The sequence below is a fragment of the Onychostruthus taczanowskii genome, unplaced genomic scaffold (genome assembly GCF_017590055.1).
Source record: "Onychostruthus taczanowskii isolate IOZ18803 unplaced genomic scaffold, ASM1759005v1 scaffold35, whole genome shotgun sequence".
In the NCBI taxonomy this organism is placed as follows: domain Eukaryota; kingdom Metazoa; phylum Chordata; class Aves; order Passeriformes; family Passeridae; genus Onychostruthus; species Onychostruthus taczanowskii.
In genome coordinates, this window is record NW_024500905.1 from 5,035,742 (window position 1) to 5,059,480 (window position 23,739).

General features: G+C 41.9%; 1 protein-coding gene across 2 annotated transcripts in view; it reads right to left on the reverse strand.

The window, feature by feature from the left end:
- Window positions 1-513: 513 nt before the first annotated feature.
- The window catches only part of SRGAP1 (SLIT-ROBO Rho GTPase activating protein 1), a 138,944-nt gene continuing 115,718 nt past the window's right edge, over window positions 514-23,739 (reverse strand). For both annotated transcript variants that reach the window (XM_041411324.1, XM_041411325.1), the window contains exons 16-22: window positions 19,341-19,446; window positions 15,490-15,714; window positions 14,369-14,448; window positions 6,463-6,643; window positions 5,798-5,932; window positions 5,326-5,671; window positions 514-3,603 (exon numbers count right to left, since the gene is read on the reverse strand). In XM_041411324.1, the coding sequence (XP_041267258.1) occupies window positions 3,226-3,603; window positions 5,326-5,671; window positions 5,798-5,932; window positions 6,463-6,643; window positions 14,369-14,448; window positions 15,490-15,714; window positions 19,341-19,446 (1,451 nt within the window). In that variant the 3' untranslated portion in view covers window positions 514-3,225. The remainder of the gene's footprint in view (window positions 3,604-5,325; window positions 5,672-5,797; window positions 5,933-6,462; window positions 6,644-14,368; window positions 14,449-15,489; window positions 15,715-19,340; window positions 19,447-23,739) is intronic.

Consider the following 23,739-nt stretch of genomic DNA (forward strand, 5'->3'; position numbering starts at 1 on the left):
GAAGATCTTTAACTGTGGCACTCCCCCCACCCCCTCCCAGCCTGACAGCATCTCTCTCTTCTTTTGTTCCAAGAAATAGCCCCATTTTAAGAAACGTCCCTTTTAAATTCTTTTCACTCTATGTTTAAAATATGTAAGCTGGAGTGTTTTCCTCACCCCATTTTTTCCCGTGGGGAGCAGGAGGGGGGTGGCAGGGTGTTTGGCCAAGTGGGCAGCGAGGGGTTTCCTCAGCCAGCGTGAGCACGATTGACTACTCTTGATGGCTCCTCAGGCAGAACTATGTGAAGCTGGTGGCTCTTGGTGAGGGGCCTTCAGGTAAAGAGGGACTTTTAAGTTAGGCAGGGAACTTTCCAGAACAAGTGCTTCTTCAGGCCAAGAGGGTGACAGCTCTTGATGCAGCGTGGGGTGTGGGTAGCTGGGGGAGGCTGGTGTGCTGGATGCTCCCTTATGTGGGAAGTAGATGGTCAATCCATGTTGGAAGATACAGTGCTTCCCCCAGCAAAACTACACACACAGACAGAACTACTATCTTCTTTATTATAAAGATACACTATGAGGAACAAACTTGAATGTATACTGAAGCTGGTAATGGTACATGCCAAAAATGTACAGTACTATACATAAAAGTGCATTGTCACAACAGATTAACGGTACATTTCTCTTCCAGAACTGTGGGTTTTCCATGTTTTTATTTGATCTTCAAGAGTGGAAGGAATGCAATGGGAATGCAGCCATACACGAAACAGGAAAGGATGCAATGGAAATGCAACAGTACAAGAGCAAAGCTAAAGCTCCTCTAAAATTTAAAGGCACTTTCACATGTACATACTACAGATGTACATTGACACAAGTAGGTAACAGTCAACAAGCAGGAAGCTACCAGTACTGCAATTCATCAAACTTGACAGTAAAGGACAATACTGATTGGATTAGGTGTGCAGGAGTTACCCTTAAGTACGCCTCTAGATGTAGCAGTCTTTCCTGTTACATATCCACTTACTATGCTTTAAAGTATCTATAATAACCATCAAACTACACATTAACTGCGTGAATGCACTAAGTGGATGCATTCACTAAATGCACTGTTTCTAATATTTTCTTTTGCTAAACAATTTCTAATAAAAGCATTATGGAGTCCAGTACAGTTATTTAAACATACAAAATTCCCTATGCAATTTAAAGATACAGGTATCCATCTCAATTGTGCCAGGTGGGTTAATTTAAAAATGCTAGACAAAAACTGTATGTAAATGAAAGCTGAAATTCCAGTTTTGTTCCACTGCATGTAGTAAACTGGGGAACTACTTGCAAATACCTCTGGTCCCAAACAAGTGAGCAGACCAGCACTGGTCTGCAGCTGGGGCTGGTCTGGCTTAGGCTCTGGCCCTGGCATTAGGGCCAGGCAGTAGAGTTGACAAGGATGGAGGTTTGCTGACCCATGCTGCACAGCACACTGTGGTGGATTAAGACTTTGTGTCTAACCTAGATGCGTGTGAACTCCCTGACTGGATTGAAAAGTGTTTGCAAATGCCAGCAATAGTTTGGGGCTCAGAGGCAGTTCATGGGGTACTTCTCACACCTGGAGCTTCACATTGCATCGCTTGTCTAGAAGGTGTAAACCAGAGCAGGAATAAATTGCTCCTAAATAACAACAGGAAGTTACTCCTGTCACCTCAGCAATTATGTCTATCAAATTTTGTCCCTACTCTTCTCCTCCCAAACTCAATTCTTTATGTATACCTAGTTGTACAATTTCAAGCTTTCCAAAAGTGAGATCTTACAGCATATGTGGAAAAACAGATCTTAATTACAGCCACCTACTTCTGTAGGTGGACCACAAGTGACTTTTCCCCCCATTTTATTCATTGAAACTTTTTTAATGGATTGGATGCTTGAAAATATGTTCACAGAAATAGTATTATGGCTTACTGCTGCAATGTGCAAAACAGCTGTAGGTTTAGCTCACGCCTAAAAAAGTTTAACAACAGAGCACTAAGCGAAGTTGACAGTTGCCACTCACACAGACATAAGAAAGGTACTGATTTCTGTCATTAAAAAAAAGAAAAGTGGAGGGGAAAAGGGTTATGGAAAACTTTAGTCAGCTTGCATCTAGGCAGTAGAAACTCAGCTGCCTGTCCTGTGAGTGACCCCTGCACCAGTGGCAGGAGGCAGACCCCCTTCAGAGTCCCTGTCTTGCTGCTGTCAGCACAGCGGGGCATTTGCTGCGCAAGGCAGTCAGCACGGCTGGGTCAGCTCGAAATCGGGCTATTGCAACCCAAATCACATCCTTAATTGGACACTGAGCAAAAAGTCAATGGGATACTTTTCTGAATTACTGTGTAGTTGATCCCTTTAATAGCCCCTCATCCTCCCTAATGGACCAACAGGTTCATGCACTCGCCAGAGCCTGGCTTCTGTGAACTTCAAACAAATTCAGCTTCAGTAAGAAATGTGGTATCAGGGAATGAAGGTCTAACTTCATGGGAGAAGGTACACTATTACAGAGGGCAGCAAAAGGAGTTTCTAGATACTATCCTGGAGATGTGCTTTAGCTGTGTCCTGGAATGCTGCTTTGTATCAGTGAGAGCAGTGTGATCTCCAGCTCCATTCAGCGCTTGCCTCTAGTGAGACTGCCAACAGGAAAGCTAAAACTCGTGCCAATTATGAGTTTGTGAGGGTTTGGTGATTTTTTTTCTTGTGTCTTAAATAAGAAATGTGGCCTGAGATGACTTAAGACATTCCACACAGACACATAATCCTCACATGCTAAACTTCAGTTCTTACTAACCTGCTTGAGATTTGGTTTGGTGACCCAGAAATGAGAGGCTCCATGTCCCCTGAACCCCTTCCCGCCCCTTAGTTTTGTGCAGGATCTGTTATTATATAGCTACAGTAAGACTGTGAATTATGGTACAACGTGGCAAGCTGTTTGTGATCTGTGTTGGTTTTATTACAAATGGTGCAGCATCAAGTTTTCAAGTAAGTCTATGTTTGTTTTTTAAAACTATGCACAATTGTCCAGTTTTTCGTTTAATCGAAACCATACAAAATACAAATGCCCATGTTAATGCAGCTACTTTCAGACAATACATTCAAAAACACTGAAAAACAAAGCCTCTCCAGTTACAAACATGAACAAATGATGTTACGGAGCCCTGACTTCTATTGTTAATCCATCTCCTTCCCTAGCACACCCCAGCTGGGCGCTGTGGGTGGCTGAGCTGCCTACATTGTGCAAGATTTGTCGGCTGGACCCTGGGAAGGAGGAGAAGGCCCTATGCTAGGATTTGTTTTTGGAAGAACAATAGGTTTTGGCCTAAGAGCAGGAGGTTTCAGCTGCACTCCCATTCTAGGGGCCACCATGGGCTTGAAAGTACTCATGGTGTCACTGGAAGAACTAGTGCTGCGGCGGATCTGGGGCTCGGAGCTCCTTAGAACAACGCTGTGCAGAGGGCTGAGCGACTCCGTCGAGGTGGCAGGGGTGGGAGTGTTCTTCATTTGCTCCAAGGTGTCCAGCACGACATCAGGGGCGTGTTTGGCCGAGCTCTGCCGCTCCAGCTCACGGAGCTCGTTCAGTGCTGTGTTCATTGTCTCCTCGATGTCCTGGGGCAGAGCACAAGAGAGAGCAGCATGTCATTCGTGTTGCTACCGAATGCCAGCGGAGCAAGGGGAGGGGTAAGGAAATGCATTAATTCATTCACCAACCATCCTCTAACAGTTATGACAGTGCTAAAATCAATTTCCACCAGATTTATTTGAAAGACATTACAACTGACAACATGGCAGCTTTGGGTGGACATTATAAACATTTAAGCTTTTTCATATGACAGAATCAAAAAAAGGTGTTACGCCAAAATCTGCAAGCCATTTATGAAGTGATTGTCAGGACAACTGATGTTTGCTTAGCAATGTTTTAGTGGTGAAGATTTCTGTCATCTCTTGGGTACTGAAAACTGCAAAGATTTTAGTCCATTTGCTCACTCTTAGCTAACTGCTCAGCTCAACTAAAGCCTCAGGTGTTCAGGGTCTGTATTCCCTCCCATGGATTACAAATCCTAGTTTTCTAACGAAATAAAGTTTGTGTGCCTATCAGCTCTTCTCTCCTCTTGTTTCACCAAGTTAAATCTTAAACAGAAAAAATCTGTAAGATACTGGTCAGTATGCACACCTAAGAAAAACTATTTTCTTCATCAGGATTTCAGGCCTGAAGGCTTAAAGAATACACCAAGATACTAGTTTACTGCTTCTCAGTGGTATTGAGAAACAACTGAGCTTAAAACATCTTGTTTTCCCTGCCTGCTCACACTGACTTTCACATAGTTTAAGCAAAGTTTGGGTTCTAGTCTAGGCATAAAAAAGAGATATCTTAAGCCAAACAGTGTTGTTCCAGGAAAGTAAAGTAATAGCTTAGAATGAAATAAAACAGTAAAAACACTTGCACTTTCTACCCCTAATACATGGGTTCTGACCTAAGCATGCCAGTCCCTTCTACTCCTTGCTGGAAGCAGAGTTTGAAAGCAAGCATTATCAGTACATTAAATTTTAAAACACGAGTGCCAGTGTTATTGTAAAATGTGTTTGCAATCATAAAGCACCCTCAAGGTGTTCCTACTAATCACATTATCCCTCCTAGACAAAATGTGAGTTCTGAAGACAGAGGTATCTATTTACTCAAGAGCCGCTACCAGCTCAGTACACAGACCAATTTGATGATCACGGTGCCTCCTACTCCACTCTCTTCACCTCTTCACTGCCAGGAATGACACTGATGACTGTTCACACAGTAAGACGGCCCACAATTTATGTAGCTGCAACATCTTGCACATCAGGTTCTATTACACGCATCAAATCAACACACAGTATGAACTGTAGGAAAACTATAAAATCCACAAGACCCTGGACTGCCAAACCTCTGCTTTTAATAGCAATGGTTGCTACTAGCCAATGAGAGAACTTTGCTGCTTACCACAATACTGAGACATAACTGAACACTAATTACATGCAAGTCAGAATAGGCCAGCCTTCAACAGAGCACAGCGATCTATGTAGCTATTCTAACACTGTCCTAGTGTTCTGTATGGCAGAGGCAATTTCATTACAGAGTAATGGGAAATAATTTCTTTTCATTGCTTCTGCAATGTTTACTCCCCTTTGTGCTTCTTCTATTCAGGATTGTTTAATGCATCTTCTTTCACACACTTTGTTTGGAAAGCCAAGTGGGATATTCCCCTGCACACACCTTCCCACCAGTGCATGTGCTCTGTGCTACTCAATGGGATTTGCTGCTCAGAAAATCACAGTGCCATAAATAAAAAAGACACAAACCTGAGCTATTGACTCCGGGTCCAGTGGCTTATGGTCATTGAAACCTGTGTACTGCCCAGAAGATGTAGACCTTCTAATGGGAGGGCTATCGATCTTCTTCAGCGAGTCGTGCCTGCTGATGTTGGTGAGGCTGCCATGGCCCGGCCTGCGCCGCCGTTCAGGGCTGTCGGCGTTGAGGTTGCGGTTCTGAAGGAGGGCTCTGGGACTGCAGTGAGTTGCCAGGTTGGGGGAGCCCAGCTCCATGGCCGAGTTGGACAGAGGGTGAGGTGGGTGTACCGGGCAGTGGCCGTCACTGCTCCTGCCTGGGCGTCTTAGGGGAGGTGGAGGTTCCGATCTCTTTCTTTGCCTGCACCAGTGGAGAAGTGGTGGTAGAACAAACTGTAGTGACCCGGCATAAGCACGTGGAGGAGTAATTGCTATGTTAGCTGAGCTGTGAGCAGGACTACTGAAAACATGTTATGCTGAGGCTTACCTTCCTGAATACACATCTGAGTGACGGTCAGTAGGAGAGTTCATGTCCTTTGATGATGACTTGTCCTCAGTTATGGGTCCGCTGCTGGCCTCGCTGTCTGCTTTTTGGCTCAGTGTGTCTGAGAAAGTATCATCCCTGAACAGAACACAGGTGGTGAGATGAGAAGTCAGTGAGTGAGAGCAACTTGGCACGCTCAGATTTTAATCCCCATAAGAAAAGCAGGCATGTTATAAATGCATTGCAGCCCTTGCACAACTCCCAGAATTGTTTATAATACCTCTGTTTACTGAGCTCTTTACACTTCGAGTGTATGTTACTCTTCCGTAAAGAACTTTGCCATCCTTGGCAAAGCACTTGCCTAATACTGCAAAACAAGAGGTCAGGGCTGCACTTCCCCAGCTCTTGCTATTCTGAAGCTAAAAGTCAGCAACTGCTACACAGAGATAGTAAAACTAAAATAAGTGCAGCAGCATCTGTCTCTTAATGTACTGGGAACATATCCATAGAAGTAGCTTTGCATAGTAGTAGTTTTTGATGGAGCTTTCACTTCAGGGCTGTAAAGACAGGTATCCTGCATAGAAGGCAAAAGTTTAACATATCTGACCCTTCTAAGCACTGCAGACTTCACACCCCCCAAGAACCCAGCCACACCAGACACCGCTTACATATCCTGAACCACTATGTACTGGTGAGGAACAAGGCCATCAATTCCATTGTGCCTTCCTTCCCACCAGTCCTCAGATGCTCGGTGATAGAGCAGAAGGGAAGCTCCTTTCTTGAAAGAGAGTTCTCGTGCAGATCTTCCAACATAGTCAAACTTGGCAATAGCTTCTATGGGCTCACACTCTGGGTGGGAAGAACAACAAATATCAGATTACATATTGCTCTTTTGGGTTTCATCAGCCCCATTTTTTGCATTTTCTCAGTGCTCGTTCTGACAGAGATCAGATGAAGGAAGGCAGACTTCAGGCAGTGGTTACAATGTGCTCCTTACAAAGAAACATAATCAATCTGTGTCCCAGGTGTGAAACATCTGGGCTGCTTCGGGAGCTGCAGAAAACAACAGCATACTCAAATGTTACAACTGCCTTTGAAAGAGAGGCCTCTGCCTCCTGCTGGAAGGGCTCCTGCGTGCTGGAGACTGGGATGGAGGCCAGGCAATAAAGACTTCTGAAAACAAAAAGAACCAACTCAGATGATTAACCAAAGGCCCAAGGAACCAGCATGATAAGGGAAAAGTAAATAGGAGTGCTCTTACCATGTGCAGTGGCAAGGGAAGGAAGACCAGATTAGCCTGTGCATGAGTAGGGATACCCTGCTGAAAATTCTGGGCCATGGAAATTCTGTCTTTTACGTGACGAGCATGCAGACCTACTGAAACCTAGTGTTTTATACAGCACCAAAGTCTCATGCTTTAATTCACTGCCTTAATGCCCTTTTGGAGAGAGACAAGGCAGCTCCAGACCACAGGGACAGTCTCTGTGTGGCCTCAAGTTGCTTAAAGCAGCTCTGACTGCTCCAAAATCTCGAGCTACCCTGGTTTCTTCAGGGGAGGCTGCTGGTGTTTTCTGAAGCCAAACACTGGCTACAGCAGTCCTGGCTAATCTTCTGTCAGAACGCTGGTAAATTCAGCCTTAGGCTGGAAATGGGCTCCATCCCATAACCTGTGCTGGGATGGAGAGCTACTGATGTCAGCAAAGGGGCCCTGCAGCTATGGCCAGAGCTGTGCCCAGGCATCCAGCAAAAAGCTGTGATTTTAACAAGCTCTCATTTCGTTTGCATAAAACCAAAAGCACCTGAGCTCTAACTGATTAAATGTTGTCATCAAAGTCTCAAAACATAAAGAAAAAACTGCAAAATACAGGTCTAAAAATCACATACTCTGATGATTCCAGTTACTGAAGAGTCCCTGAAATGACTAATTTCTTTACATAATTAGAGCAATATTTAGATGGAAATTAACATCTGGGCTAATGACTAGCATAGCAACTTTCTGTCTGGTGTGAATTAAAATTGCTGAGGTTGTAATTCCCTAAAGAACCAGGCTGGTAATGAAAGCCACTGTCCCTTTATGACAACATTTTGCACAGGAATGTCTTTTTAAAATTAACTTCGTTCTACAGTGTGAAAACATAATGACAGCACCTTTATTAAGGTTATATTTTGCAGCTCCTTTTTTTATTAACTTGCCCAGCCTGCAGAAGACTGTCTTGTGGCTTGCTGCTTCTGCAGTCACTTTAAGCGTTCCTGCCAGTGACAAACTGCAATGTCTTTAGAAGTTACTAACTCAGAAACTTTACACAGATGGAATACAGTGATATGGGGAATTCACTGTTACAAACACAAAAGTAATGTATGGTGGCAGAAATTATTTCAATTATATAAACACTATTAAGGACCTAGCAATAACAGTATACATTCCTGAAAATGCATCCCTAACTGATGGCTGTAGAGGACCACATTATCTTTTTTGTTCTTTGTCTTTTTCCTCTCTTTCTCTTTTGCTTTCTTTGTCTCAGTCTCTGCTCTGACACAGCAGCAACAATGCAGGATCAAACCACTGGTTTTATTTTTTGTTTTCTTCCCTTGCCTTGCATGGGCAAAGCACAACTATCATATTCTACCCCATACTCTGCTTTGAAGTTTGTTGTGGGACGGAAGAGCTTGTGAGCCAGCACCTCTGAATATCAAATGTACTGTGACTTGTGAGTCAGCACCTTTGGTTGTGTGTTGTGGGAGTTGTGAACTTACTGAAGTGTACTGTACAAAATTAAGGGCCCGTTCACCTCCTCTCTTGTGGGAGCGTGTTGTAAGAAATTTAAGGGTGTGTTAGCCAATACCTTATGAGTCTAAATATTGGGCTGGTGGCCAAAGTTATGGTGACTGTACAATGAAACCTAGGAGTTCCTTGGTATGTGTCCAATGTCTTTGTTCAGCCTGATGAGAAACAAACATCATGGCCCCTACGGATGTCTCACTCACTGGCATTCCCTGGTGAGTGGGGCTGAAGGGTTTCTTGGTTTATGTTTTTAAGCAAAGAAACTATAATGCTGACACAGAAAGAAACATTCTGGAAAACTGAGAGACCTCTAATGGTGGTAGCATTATGATATGCTACTCTGTCTCTCTCTAACAGAAAATGCAGATGCCACAAAGCAACTGCAAGGCTCAGAAAATGCAAAGAGGTAAAACTAAACATGCCTGTTTATCTTGCTTTGTCTTTAAGAGGGCAATATGAAATGGCAATAATGTAACCCTGACAAAAGAGCACAGTTCTTCTCCTACCATGTGTATTGCTCATGGAATTTATTATAAGAAGGAAATACTGGAATCAGGTAAGATTGAAAAGGAGCAGACATTTGTACGAGTACTCTGTTCTTATATTACAGCTAATTTATGGGTGATGGTAGAGTTGGTCAAGAATTCAGAAATAAAACCTCCCAGGCTTTGGAGAGCCAGTCACTCACTAACAGGCAATACTTTAAAATGTAAAGAAAAAAATTAAGTCAGCCAAACAAAAAAGTTTTGCAGTAAGTCATAAAATCCCAAATTTCCTGCACATATTTTCCTTAGACATTCTCCACAGTTAACTGGTAATGCTCATGAGAACTGGGTTGATGGACAAACCCCTACACTGATTGGCTATGGAATGTCCTGTTTCTCTGCTAACATCAACAGACCATACAGTATCCCACAATTGAGTATACAGGTCTTTTTATTTACAAATTAGTGGACTAAACTAGAAACAGTTTTGTCTTGCTCAGTGGAATTATGCTCATATAAATATGCTGTGCAATGAGAATCCTGTTTATTGTAACCTTCTACCACCTGCAAGACTCACATATTTTCTCAGAGGTCTGAATGATGATGTCCCACTGGAACCAGCTGCATGAATTGTTAATGTACCCATAATGGATGTGACTTTTGAGACATGCACATCAGATTGCCTGGGTAACAAATCCCACCTCCTCAGGGAGGAGTGCCCAGTAGATTTCACACAGATTTTGTGAAGAGGACAAAAAATGAGTTCAGACAGGTTTTCCTACTGTGAAAGGGCTGGTTTTGTTTCTTTATACACAGAGATAACTTTCCTACAGCAAACAGTACTGAGACTGCACTGAAACAGTAATTCACCTTGTTACAGTCAAGCTTTAATAGTGAAAACTAAAGTACCATGACAGTTACTCCTACACACAAATGCATTTTGGAAAGTTAAGCCATTTTGTATCAAGGTTATTGAATGACAGATGAGTATTTCCAAAAAGCTAAGGCAATGAAAGCTAAATTTGGGATCTGTAACTCAAATTCTGTCTGGTACTAACGTCTAACAGTAAAATTGACAGCTCAGAGGGAAGCGTGATTGCACTGCTCTGTCCGTACCTGCGGGCATTCAGCTAAAATACCAAGAAGTTTTTGATGGAATACAGGATCTCACCAGCTATAATCTCTAGTGAATCAGGAAATGCTATGGAAAGAAAAAATCAGGACAAACTGAAGAGCTGTGGGAAAAACTCATGCTGCTTGGGAGAGCAGAAAGGGCAGAATAAACATGTTAGTTTTAGTTTTGAGACCGGAGTGCCAGATGTAGACCTAACCTCCCTACAGAGGTGATGGTAGTGAATTGGACCTGGGCTGCCCCTTATGCCTCAGGGCACAAGGAGCTAAGGAAAGGAGGGGACACCATCCCCTGCACTTTTTCTAGGGGAGTTGCTCTGCTCTGTACTTCCTCATTTTTCCCAGGTAGCCTGTCTGTTGGGAATAAAGTATGCCCTTGAACTCCCCAGGAAGATGCTATCTCCCTACTTCTTTATATTCTGCATCCCATCAGAGAATAGAGTGGTTTTGTAATTTCAGAATGTCCTCAGGACAGCAGTTCTCTGACTGGGAAGAGCAAAAGCAAGGAACTGTTGCAAGGTGTTGACAAAACAGAATTTGGCAATGTGCTGATCACAGCATGCACTAGCAAAGAGCAAGAAAATGCCTATGCATTGGGAACAACAATGTATAGTCTGACATGTCCCTGTAAGTTTTGTTTTCAGCAGAAATACCATCTAAGTTTTATCCTAAGTTTAGGAGATATCTATGGAGAGCATAGTATTAATTTTATGTATGTTTTCCTAGGAGAACTCCATCTGTCTAACTTCCTCAGGAAATGTTTACTTCCTCTACAAACAGATCTAGTCACTCTTTACCATATGACTCCAACAAGAATAAAAAATCTCCATCAATTTGAAGGTAAAGGAAATATGCTAACAGCTGTTTCAGTAAAACATGAACAATGTCCTTTGAATCTTTACTGCAGAGACATTTTCAGGTAAAGGTTGTCTGCAGCAAAATTACAGGTATTTTTTTTTTTTTGTGTCTCAGCTTGAGTACAAATGTTCTGAACTTCACAAATTAAATTTCATTTCCAGTTTTAGGAGAAAGGAAAAACTAATATGTTTCCCTTATCAGGATACCTTCTGTATATCTAAAAAAGCCTGAAAACACAACAGAAAAGTGCAGTTCCTTTTCTTTCCTGCTTCCCTTTCAAGTGATCAACTGAAACACATGAACACCTGTAAACTTAGGGAAAAAAACTCACAACAATCTATATGCTTAAAATAAAGCAGTTATGAAATATTTATATGTTCATTTATATGTGGTAATATTTTTTCCCAATCCTACTGCATTTTACCTCTGTGGACATAACTTAATTTTTAATTTTTAAAGTCTTGTTGTTTTCTAAATTGTAATGAACATTTCTAGCACTACTGACACAGCCCCTAGAGATGGTTTTTTCCAGTAGGCACTTGAGCGAGAGAAAAAGAGAGAGCCACTTGGAGTTTAACTTTACAGCAACAGTAAGTAAAAGAAATCCTTTTGGTTTTGATTGTAACCTCTGGATTATGTTTCAATGACCCTGTAATTCCTGTGGCGTAGGCACCTCGGTCTTACGTATGTATACAACATTTTAGCATAAAAATAATCAGATTTTCAACATGAAAAAAGCCCCTCAGCATTTACAGAATCTGCTTCTTCCATGTCCTAACAGAGGGAGCCACGTAAGTACCACAGGTCTGATCAATACAGCAGCAATGTGGCACCTCCCTTTCTCTCTCTCCACATTCAGCTGGCAGTGATGCATCCAGCTTACAATCAATGAATCAAGCACATTAAAACTTCAAAATACTCCTTTAGTAGAAGGGTTTTTGCTATCCACCACATGTCTATCAGTGACTCATGAAGTTCAGTAAGCAAACTGAAAAATTTTCACCTATTCTCATATCTGGTGTAAATAATGCTTTTTAAAAGGAATTGTCCAGAGCACAAACACATGAATGTATGAGAAAAAAGAGAGTGAGTGCATTTAATTTAAAGTCTGTAACCTACATTAGAAAACCGTGCTATTACAACAGAAAGCCATATTAATGGAAAAAAATGGGTTAGAGCTTGCAGGTTGGAATCGAAAATGAACAGTTTCTGTGTGCAATCCAGGCTTGTTAATCTTTAGCTTTGCAGCAGTATTTATCTAGCTTACAAATATTTTTGTGCTAACAATTATTTCTCTGTAAACACAGATGTCCACTCCTTTTGGCACTGCATTAATTAAAAAGGTGTGATGAGGCAACTAGAATTAAACTACTGGGTGATCTGGTGAACAAAACCCCATGTCTTGAGCAGCTAAATCTTTTAACAGAACTTTGTCCTGTTGACAGGTTCTCTTCAGGGTTTGTCTTCCCTGGTGACACATTCACAACACAACACAAGTAATACTGTGACAGGAATGTAAAACTGGTATAACAACACAGTGGTGGGGTATAGCCCATGATGACTGAGGCACAAATGATGCATCATGCAATGCCGCAGTCCTGCTCCTCCGTATCCTGCTGATGTTTTCATCTTTCCTAGGCATGGCTTTGAAGTAACTGCTTTGATGGCTGCACTTCTTCTCCATGTCCACTCGTGCCACTTGGTCAGTTTGGTCATGGGACCCTGACGTTGGCCCCAGTATAATGAACTGGTGTGTCATCTACACTTTACTTGTGCTCTAAATGAGAGACAGGCAAACTTCCTCAGCTTCCACTCTTGCTTCATACCTCCAATGGAAGAAGGAGCTGTACTTCTAAAGTACAGCTATACTGTCTTGGAAAAATAAGGTGTGACTTTGAGTTTGTTCACACTGCTCAGAAGAGATGTGTTGTAGAAGGATGGTGGGTTTAGCTGTACAGAGCTGGTCAAGAGGAGCCCATGCACAGCCTGTCTCATAGAGCTGTTGGTACTGCCTGCTGCACAGGCACGGCTGTACACCCATGCAGAAGACCAAGATTTCTCTCCTACTCTCAGTTTTCCCCATTTTTGTAATGTCTGCCCACCCAAATGTCCCTCCTCTCCAAACAGCTGCACTGACAGACTCTGCCTGCCCCTCCTCACCTTGGCAAAGGGGAAGAGACAGACAATCTGTCACTGACATCCTGCGTACGTGACAAAGCTGACGGTACGGCCAGAGTGGAACTATTGTTTACTTTGCTCTGTGTGCAACGGGAGCAGTGTAGCCAGGCTTCCTATACATACACCTTCCGGTTTCCCTTCCCTACAGCAATTGTCCCGGCTCCAAACAGTATCCCTTATGACATTATTTAAAGAAAAAAAAATCCTTTTCTGCTGTAGCTCTTTTCCTCCCCTCTCCTCTGCTCTGTCTTTTCCTCTTCCTTCCTCCACACATCCTCTGCAAGGGACAAGGGGAAGCTTTTGTTTCTACTGCTGCTAAGTGCACGAGTGCTGATTGCTCTGTCTGGGTTGCCTGCTGGCCAGATAGGCAGAGAGCTCACACTGCTGCCCATGGAGTGTTATTCTGAATCCTTCAACTCTAATGAGCTACTAATTCTCACAAAAATAGTAGTTATATAACAATTTTGAGAATCCTTTTCTATCTGTTAAATTTGCTTGAAACTTGGCAGAAGTTACGGTGAGGGACATCTGAAGGATGGTCAAACTGTCACAGTTGAATACACATTTATGACCTGGATTAAAACAATTACTATAATAGAGTTGCATAAATTTTTTCATTGATACCTCTCACACCCAGAAGTATACATGATTTGATATTTACAGAAAATTATTACTGTTCAAAAAGTTTCACTGTGGGGGGTACACACATGTTTTTAAGTTGTTATAAATACTTTAGAGAGAGCAGCTTTTAAATTCATATAAAAATAGAGCTTCAATGGCAAATATCCTCTAGCTGCAATATTTAAGGGCACACTTTTGACAAGTTTAGTTTTTGTAGACAAAAGAGTCACTAAAAATGTAACATTATGTCAGAAAATAATATGTGCTGACTGAAATAGTTTCTCTCTTGCCCTTCCTGTGACTGGGCGAATCAGGAGAGAACAAGGAAACAGCTGGTCAAACACAGATGAATCAAGAGTGCAAAAGCACACAAATAGAGATTAAAGATTTGCTACAGAACAGCAGGACTGAAATTTCCTTCTTTTAAATAAGACACAGTTAGGAAAGGAAGACGGTCTCCTGCCTGGAACACCTGTAGGACTTACCCTCATCAAAGGCACAGTAAAGTAACAAACTCACCATCTTCACTGGTGTGGGGCTCTGTACTGGCATCCTGGTCCCCCTCCTCCAAGGTACCATGCTCACTGTATGGGCTGTCACTGGAGGCAAGAGAGGAACAACATACATCAAAAATATGCCACCTCCATGAGATTATTTAAAAGTATTCTTCTAATGCTACAAAGTTATGTGCAACTAGTGTGCTACCTGTGTTATGAATACATAACTAATGAAGAAGCCTATATGCATTTCCTTGAAACAAAATTCCAACATCAAGAAGCCCTCAGAACACTTGATTCCTTTATAAATAAAAACTGTGTGTTTGCTGCCAAGGGAGTGTCCTGGTTTTGGCTGGGATACAGTTAATTTTCTTCCACGTAGCTGGTACAGTGATGTGTTTTGTATTTAGGATGAGAATAATGTTGACAACACAGTGATGTTTTAGTTGCTCCTGAGCAGTGTTCACACTGAGCACCCCACCACACCTGCAGGTAGACTTGGAGGCACATGAAGCTGGAAGGAGACACAGCAAGGACACCTGACCCCAAACAGCCAAATGGATATTCCAGACCATGTGGTGTCATGCTCAGCATATAAACTTGGGACAAAGCTGGTCAGGGGCTGCTGCTCGGGCACTGATGTGATGACGAACAACTGCATTGTGCATCACTTGTTTTGCATATTCTAATTATTGTTATTTGCCCTTTCTTTTCTGTCCTATTAAACTGTCTTCATTTCAACACATGAATTTTACATTTTTTTCCCGATTCTCTCCCCCATCCCACTGTGAGGAGAGTGAGTGAGAGCCTGTGTGGTATTTAGCTACCTGCCTGCTGTTAAAGCACAACAAAGAAAAGGAGCAGCCATCATAAGCTGAAATTTAGTAAGGTGGTTCACAGCCAAAGAAACAATTTCCTACCTGCCTGTGTGCTTCTCTACACCTGGAATTCTATCTCTGGCTGAACACAAAGCAGCTTCCTCCACAAAATGTTGTAGGAAACATCATCACAATTGCCTTTGCTTCACTTTTTCATACTTAACACTTTACTGTGTGGACCTAAATGCTCTTCTCATTTATCTTCATACTTCTAACCAGCCTAATAATTTTGTTTAGGAGATAGAAGGATAATATTCCAACTTACCAATAGTCATCTCCAGCCATGCATTTTTCATACACTGGTCCATCAAGTTCTTTCACATCTGGAAAAATAGCCTCATGATGGATGATGATAGTTTTGATTATCTCATTCACATGTGCCTGACAAGACACCTGGTCTTGTATGTCTGGAACAGGCATCAGGGTTGGCCCAAAACAAATGGCCAAGTTGTATGGATCCATCATGTTTTCATCACTGTACTGTGAAAGGCTGTTATAACAGAAAAATCAAGAAAAATTGACTTTTCCACTGTGAATAACCTTATTCTGAAAACTGTAGAAAACTTTTTAAAATCACAACTTAGAGATTTCCTGTTGTCATTGACAATCCTACATAAAGAAATGGAAAAAAACACAGGATTTCTTCAACAGGTTGCATACTATAAAGTGAGTTTATACCACATATGTATTTATATATATGTGTGTGAGTGTTCCAGGCTACCATGTTGAGTGTACGCTGACTTAATGGGTTAACATCACCTGCTGCTGCTTCTATCTCAGCAGTGCTCCAAGTGAACTGGATGCAAAGTGAGTATACATTTCTCATTGGACCTGGGTGCATCTCTTTCAACAGCTGGCTACACAACTTAGGAACACAGAATTCTCTTCTGCAGGCAACTAAGTTCCTGGATCTTGCAAGGACTCTTGTGACTTTTGGTTTCTGTTTTTACCATACAGACTAAAATTCCTAAGCACCTTGCCTTCTGCTCACAAACTCCCACAACAGTTTCATTATGGAAGTGTCCAAATGAAAAGCCTTCATTGTCATTAATCAACTTTTGCAAGCTCTTCTTTCTTCCAGAAAATGCAATGTTACTAATTTTCAATTTTGAAGGAGAAGTTGCTATCTATTCCCTTGTTTAAAGCATTGGCATTTTTACTGGAAAAGCTGGCTTTTGAATGGTTCTATGTGAGGCCTGTCAGGTAGAACCTGAAGTGCTGGGCTGCCCTATACTATGTTGTCCTGCACTCTGAGGCAGCATAGGAATAGGAATATTCTAATTGGAATATTCCTATAGAAATAGGAATTCTGATGTCTGGTTGTGCTCAAATACAACACCATGTTCCCTCTAGAAAGGGAATTTTAGAGTGTTTTCCACATTTAAACAATACATATGCATGAGGCAAACCTTCTACATGACAACCCTCATAACTAGCTTTTAAAATTAATAATGTTCACCTCTTTCTTATGCCATGATTTACTATCCTGTCCCCTGTGTGTTAATTGGAGACATCTTGTTCTTCTGATTTATTAGGTGGTTCAGACTTTATACATGCAACACTGTAAAAAAAGGTTGTAACTATCATCGTGAAATGTGAAGTTCTGCTGATGGCTGTTAATAAGCAGTGCTCCTCAGGGCTCAATAGCAAGGCTGGTACTGTTTAGCATCTCCATGAATGACCTACACAAGGGGATGGAGGGCACACTCAGCCAGCTTACAGGTGATGCCACACTGGGAAGGGAGCAGTAAAAATGCCGAAGGTCAGACACAGGGCTACCATTTAGAAGGACCTTGACAAGATGGAGGAATGGAGAAGTGGGAACTCAAGTTCAACAAGGACGAATGCAAAGTCCTGCCCATGGGAAGTCATTCCACAGCATTTGTGGCTATACTAGGAAGAGAAAAGGCAGCAGGTTAAGAGAGTGAATTATTCCTTTTCCAACTGTGAAGTTGCACATGAGGATCTGTGGCTAGTTTTGAGAGACTGACAAACTGGTACAAGCCCAGAAAAGGACTACAACGGAGATGGCTGGAGAGCTGAAGCATATGAATTATAATCTAAAGCAGAGAGAACTGGATTTGTTCAGCCTTTAGAAGGGGTTACTGGAGAATTTAGCTGCAATCTCCTACTATATATAAGATTATTAACAAGAGCAAGACAGACATTGTTGTGGTGAACTCTCCGTGTGTGGAGACGCGAGGCTTGACTCCATTTCAGAAGGCTGATTTATTATGTTAAATATTATATTAAAATACTACATTAAAACTATACTAAAGAACAGAGAGATTAGAAGGCTACAACAAGAACAGAACAGAATAGAATAACAAAAATCCTGTGACTCCTCACAGCCTTGGCACAGGTGGCTGTGATTGGTCATCAATGGAAAACAATCCATATGGACCAATCACAGATGCACCTGTTGCATTCCACAGCAGCAGATAGTAATTGTTTACATTTCTCTCCTGAGGCTCCTCAGCTTCTCAGGAGGGGAAAAACCCCAGCAAAGGATTTTTCATAATATCATGGCTGCATTACATAGATGCAAAGAGATGAGAGGCAGTAGACACAGCAAGGGATATTCCAATGAAAGCAGGAAAAAATTTCTTTACTATAAGAGTGATCTAGTACTGGGACTGACTGCTTGGAGAGTTGCTGCTGTTTGAGGTTCTTGACTAGCCAAAGCCTTGAGCAACTTGGTCTAACTTTGGAGCTTTGTGTGGGAGGCTATGCCAGGTTAGATCTGCTATGAGACCTGACGACATCATGTAGCCAAGCAGGCATAACTGCATATGCAAAAAGCAGAATGGGATTTGCAGGAAGTCAAATAATGGGAATATTTTTCCTGTGGATGCACCAGGAGCAATTTGGAGGCAGTAAGGTATTTAATCTGCTTTCCAAACTGCATTCCTGTGGAGAGCACAGATGTAGCTAACATGATCACATAACAAGTACAACCCTATACAGCTCTGGTGGATCTGTATGTCTCTGCAGAGGAGTAGCCGTGATGTAAGCTTTAAAGACATTTATATGGTATAATTTTTGGGGGATGGATTCAGTTTCAAAGGAATGGCTATTTTCATAAAACTTTAGATCTCTGTTTCTCTCTTCAAAGTGGTTCAGAAATTGCTAGAAGAAAGGAAACAGGAACAGCTGTGACTACAGGCATGAACAAATAACCTGGCTGCAAAAGACCCTGTTTCTATAGGAACAGACAGGCTGCATGAAATGGGGAAGGTCACAAAGACAGAATGAATCAGCAAAGGGCAAATTTAGGAAAATAGAGGAAAAAGGTGATATGAAAACAGATAGAACAGGAAACAGACAAACTGACAGTAGAAAGAGAAAAGTTAGAATCAGGGCAAAGTGGACATAAGCAAAATTTTCTGTGAAACCATTGGGGTCAGCAAAACCAGAGAGGGCCATGAAGGACTGGAAGAAGAAACACAGATCAATTGCCCAACCTGTCTTTTATTTTATCTTACAGAAAGAAGAAGTTTCTTCTGGGATGATGAAGACATGAACACCACTTTCCCTCTCACACAGCCCTCCTTCCAGCCTGCATTTTGCAATGTGAGAAACAAGCTACTCTACATCAAAGCATACAAGGGGATGTGTGCTCTCTATGCTCATACTCCTGTTATCAGAAAACAGAAGCAGCAAGACACCCTGGCAGTGCCTAGCATGAAACAGGCAGCTTGTAGTGCCTGTGCTGCTTGAATATACAGGGTTTTTTTCCCATCAGGAGAAATTAGCTTGAGATAAGGAAAAAGAAATGCATTTTTAAATTGCATAAACTAGTTTTAATGTAGCTACAGTTTGTATTTGTTATTTTTCTTACCGGCTTATTTTGTTGCCAGCTTTAATGCTGTAGACTGCACTCCCCATTTCAGACAACACTTTAATCTGTCTTGTTCAATTCTGGACAAATGGAATTTTAATGTGAATGGAATCCAGCACTTTCATTCTATTTCGACTGCCAATTGAAGATCATCTTTTGTGTTAAATGGAGCTCAAATGTGAATTCTACATAAAGTATGAGTAAACCCAAAGAACTTCAACTCCCTGTTGCAAAGGAAGGCAGAGAAAGCTGCAGTACCTGGGGTAAGTACTTACTGATTGAGGAAGGCGAAGAGGTATCTCATCACTATAAGGACCGACCTGGGCAAAGTCAGGAGGAGTTTGCGGATGTGAAGAGCCCTCTCATAGAGATTGTCTATTCCTGCAAACAGAAGAAAGTATTTTATGTTCCCTTCTATATAATTGTCAAAAAGAGCATTCAGTCAATTTACTCAATTTACTTTGACTTTTTATCATCACATGCCTTTAATTCTGGCCTATTAGAAAAATGAGATCTAGAAGTTCTTCTCCCTCTCATTACAACCACACAGCTTAAAAGTAACAATTTTTAAAGAAGATACACATCTGTTTAAGTCAGATGCTTACACTTGCTGAGCTTGACAGCTCACAAAACCACAAAATCAGTACATAAATAACCTGAAGGAACCAAGGAAAGATGCTGGCCATTCCTTTCAAATACAGATGCATTTTCTTTATTTGAATTTTCCCATCAGATACATAATTCAGTCACCAAGCTTCTCTAGCAAGTTTTCTTAATCAAATGTCCAGCTATAGCTGGGCTCTTAGTGGCAAAACAGGAGAAAGGCCTTATTTTTTTTTTTTGGTATGGAGCCAAGAAACACAAAGAGTGCATTTTTCTCAAATGATTTTATAGCAGTCCATGGAAATTCTTCTGAAGTGGGAAAAATAATCTGATAAAAGCATCAGTTCCTAATGTCTTGTAACAAGGATGCACTATCTTCTATGCTGGTCAGAAAGACTATGTGGTTGCAAGTTGGGCAATGATGGGATAAAAGCTTGAACTGTTTTTTCAGAAAAAGCAGTATCTCAGTTTTTAACTCAGTGTGTTTTCTGAGTCCACAGTAAATGACGCTGTGAGAACAACCTCAGATTTCAGTAATGAGTTTTATGTGAGCCAAGAAAGCATGCTGCAATTAACAACACCTAGGGGAAATCTTAGCAGACTAAGATGAGAAATCCTGTGCAGTGGCACTAAAGTGGACATTCAGAAATTTGGAAATCAGAAAGAGGAGCTGATTCCAATAGCTGAAAAGCAGATTGTACCACAAAATATGATATTTAGGAGTACACAATTAAAATAATTACTTATGTGAAAATGTGGTAAATGTAAACAGAATTACTGGTGTGTATTAGTTATGTGCTCTTTGGTATGGCTGTTTCAGTATTTATTTGTAGATGCAATATGTGTGTTGACTTACATTTCTTAGAAGAAAACTGGTATCTAGTAATTGTTATTTTGGTATTAAAAACTAAGCATTTAGAAGAGCATGTTGGCAGCAGGACTTTTGTTTGCCACCTAGAAGTGTTATAGTTCACTAGGAAATGCCAGTGCAGCAAAAGGGTGTGAGATCTGCTCCCACATCAGCACCCACAGGAGATTCCACTGGCTCAGCACCACTGGTGTGCTGGAACAAAAGATTCTGGGATGGGATCAAACTGGCCTTCATAAGAGCTTCTGTAGAAGCACAACAGCCTACCACTGCTTGTGTGAAGGAAGTCCACTTGGCTTATGGCATCTACTGCAGAGGCAGAATAGCAAAACTCTGGCAGGAAGTAAAAATGTATTCCCCAGCAGAGACCCTGAAGGCTGGACAGTGTCCCTGCTGAGCTGCTGCAGAGCTGGTAGGAAAAAGGACTGCTGACAAGCTGTATAATTTACAACCTAATGAGTCACTCTGAACCCAAACACTAGCTGGAAATCAGTTCAAGCCATCTCAAGTGGAGCATGGGACCTGAAATTTATTTTTATGTTTCTTGTAAACATGCACTGCATGAGTCAAGAAATATTTCTGATCACTGGTTAAGAACTGGTGTCCACGGCAGGGACATGCCAAGTCTGGGAGCTGCTGGCATAGCGAAGATCCACAGAGCAACTACAATTCTCCTTTCCCATTCCCATCTTTCAACACTCCTGCTTCAGCAGCACTGTGTGCTGCATATGGGAAGCTGGAGGGGAGTTTTGATGCAACACCAGGACTTGCCTCCTGCATTACAGCCTTTCCTGGCTAATGCCTTGTGCTAGAGTCCTGCCTCCTCCAGACAATTCTGGAGACTGGCCCTGGGCCAGGTTCAGTCACTGCTGAATTAAAATCAGACCGAGAAATGCACTGGGCTGGGACCCAAGGTGGGTTCAGCAGCTCCTTCCAGCAGTGTGTTGCCTGTATGGCTGCAATAGCTCTGTCTAAACTACTGAGCTAAACCAGGATGGGGCACACTGGCAGGCAACTACCACTCAGCAGTTACCACGCTCTCCAGTGTGCTTGTGGTCCCTGCTTACTACAATTCTTCCAAGCAATTCCTAGGCAAGTCTGACAGATGCATGAGCCAGGAACCAGCTGCAGCAGGCAGCACAGAGATGGTAGAGTAGGTACAGAGATCCTGGCCGTGTAGTGTGTTGAATTATCTCAGCTGTCCTACCAGGAGCATGATCAGTATTAAGTACTGGAAGTGACCTGCACTCCTTATCAAAGCAGTTACAAGCCATACATGCTTGAATGAGATGTGTGTGTTTCCAGTACTTTCCTGGTAACACTGGACCCAGTTTCCATCAAAGTCCCTTTACTGAAAATACAAACTACTGTCAAGTGGTAAATTTATGTGCTTTCCACATTATTTCAAGAGGCTTTTATTTCCCAGCACTGATTTGGTTTAAAGGAGCTAGGTAATGACGCAATGTATTTGCATCCTGCTTTTAAATGTGGAGCTGAATTTCCTCATTGCTTGAGTGTATGCAGCACATGAGTGCTTGGGTACTTAGGAAAGATGGAATGAATACAGAACAATCTTTTTACATGCAGGCAGAAAGAATTTGCAGCTCTGCTGCTTCCCATGCAGAGGAAAGATAAAACATTGCTTTGTCTCCAATGGCTTTACTAAAGAGAGCCTCAGGACAGAAGGGTCATCCAACCTACAGCCTGGTTGCTGCAAGGAAATACTGGGAAGCTCAATGCTGGAGAGAGCTGGACACACCTCCCCTCTCACAGTACTTCTGCTGGAGACACTCTTTTCATTACTCTGATTTTTTTTACCTGAGTGCCTGATGAGGTATTACCCATTTCTCAGCTAAGGAAACAGAAGTGCCTGCTATTACATGATTTGTCCTAGTAAGGCAATTTAACTGCTGAGCTGAAATAGAAATCAGGGGATTTGAAAACTGGTTCATTACTCTAATGATATGATGAGACTCATATTCCCAAAGACAAGCAAGAGGACAAGCCTCTGGCAAGGCCAAACACACTGAGAATTAATGTATTTTTTCTGACTGTGGAGAGAGACAGGGAAGAGAGATCTCTATGAATGACACAGGAATATCAACTACAAATCAAGACTAATGTCAAGTAAATATCACATAGAGAAACGGTTATTATTTTCTAGTTCCCAATTCTCAGAGCAAAGCAAAACTTTTGGATTTGTGGTCTGACATCTGCCTTCCAGACCCATCTCTGCCATGGGGATCAAACCCACAAGCATGAGAGTTTCTTGTCAGCAAAATGAGAAGCTGTTTGTTGTGGGAACACTGTGCTTCTGTCAAAGCAGAGCACAGGAGATACTTGTAGGGTGAAACAAGAGGAGGGGAAGTGACGCTGTTGCGTCAGGGATGGAATGAGAGACTCCAGTCATCAGAAGGCAAAATAGAATTCTTATTAGAAAAAGGTGTGGCTTTTACAGTCTGACTGGATAAACTGAGACCGGATTAGTCTCAAAGTGAAAAACCTCTCACACTATTGGTGAACTATGAATAGCACACTCTGGAGAACCGTATCTATAAACAACGGTTACAGAAAGAGAGATAATAATTGCTTGAATTCTTCTAAGTTTCCCACAGCTTCTCACAGCTTCCCAGGAAAATCCTGGGAGAACTATGTCTCTCTCTGTTCAGAGAATATGTGGTTACCACAGGGAAGGAGTTAGCTTCTGGAGTTTCATGACTCTAGTGCTTTGTGGAAGAGCCAGGCACCTGAGCCCAGAACTATTAATGTATTTTCATCAGACAAGAGTGAACAAAGTATCCTAATAATATAAGGAATTTGATTTTCTGTCTATCCTTAACATTATCTAGGCATCTAAGTTTCTGAGGTGTTTCGGATCTAAGAAGCCTCCACCAGTTACTACAAAAAATGAAAAACAGAGAGCACAGAGGTCATTTAAGTCTACAGTCTTAGCCTCTGACTTCACTTTAATCCCCTCTGAGATGTCTGTTCAACTTTCATAAAATCCTCCAAAAAGGCAGATCACAAGCTCCACAAGAAAATCTGTTGAGGTGCAATCCTGCATTGCTCTTGGATAAGACTTTATTTCCTGATCTCACAGGGACTTGCTCTTCAAACATTCCATGTCTGAATGAATGAATCCAGATGAAATTAATGTCATTGCATATATTTATCAGCTAGCTCCCTCTCTGTCAGCCACACAC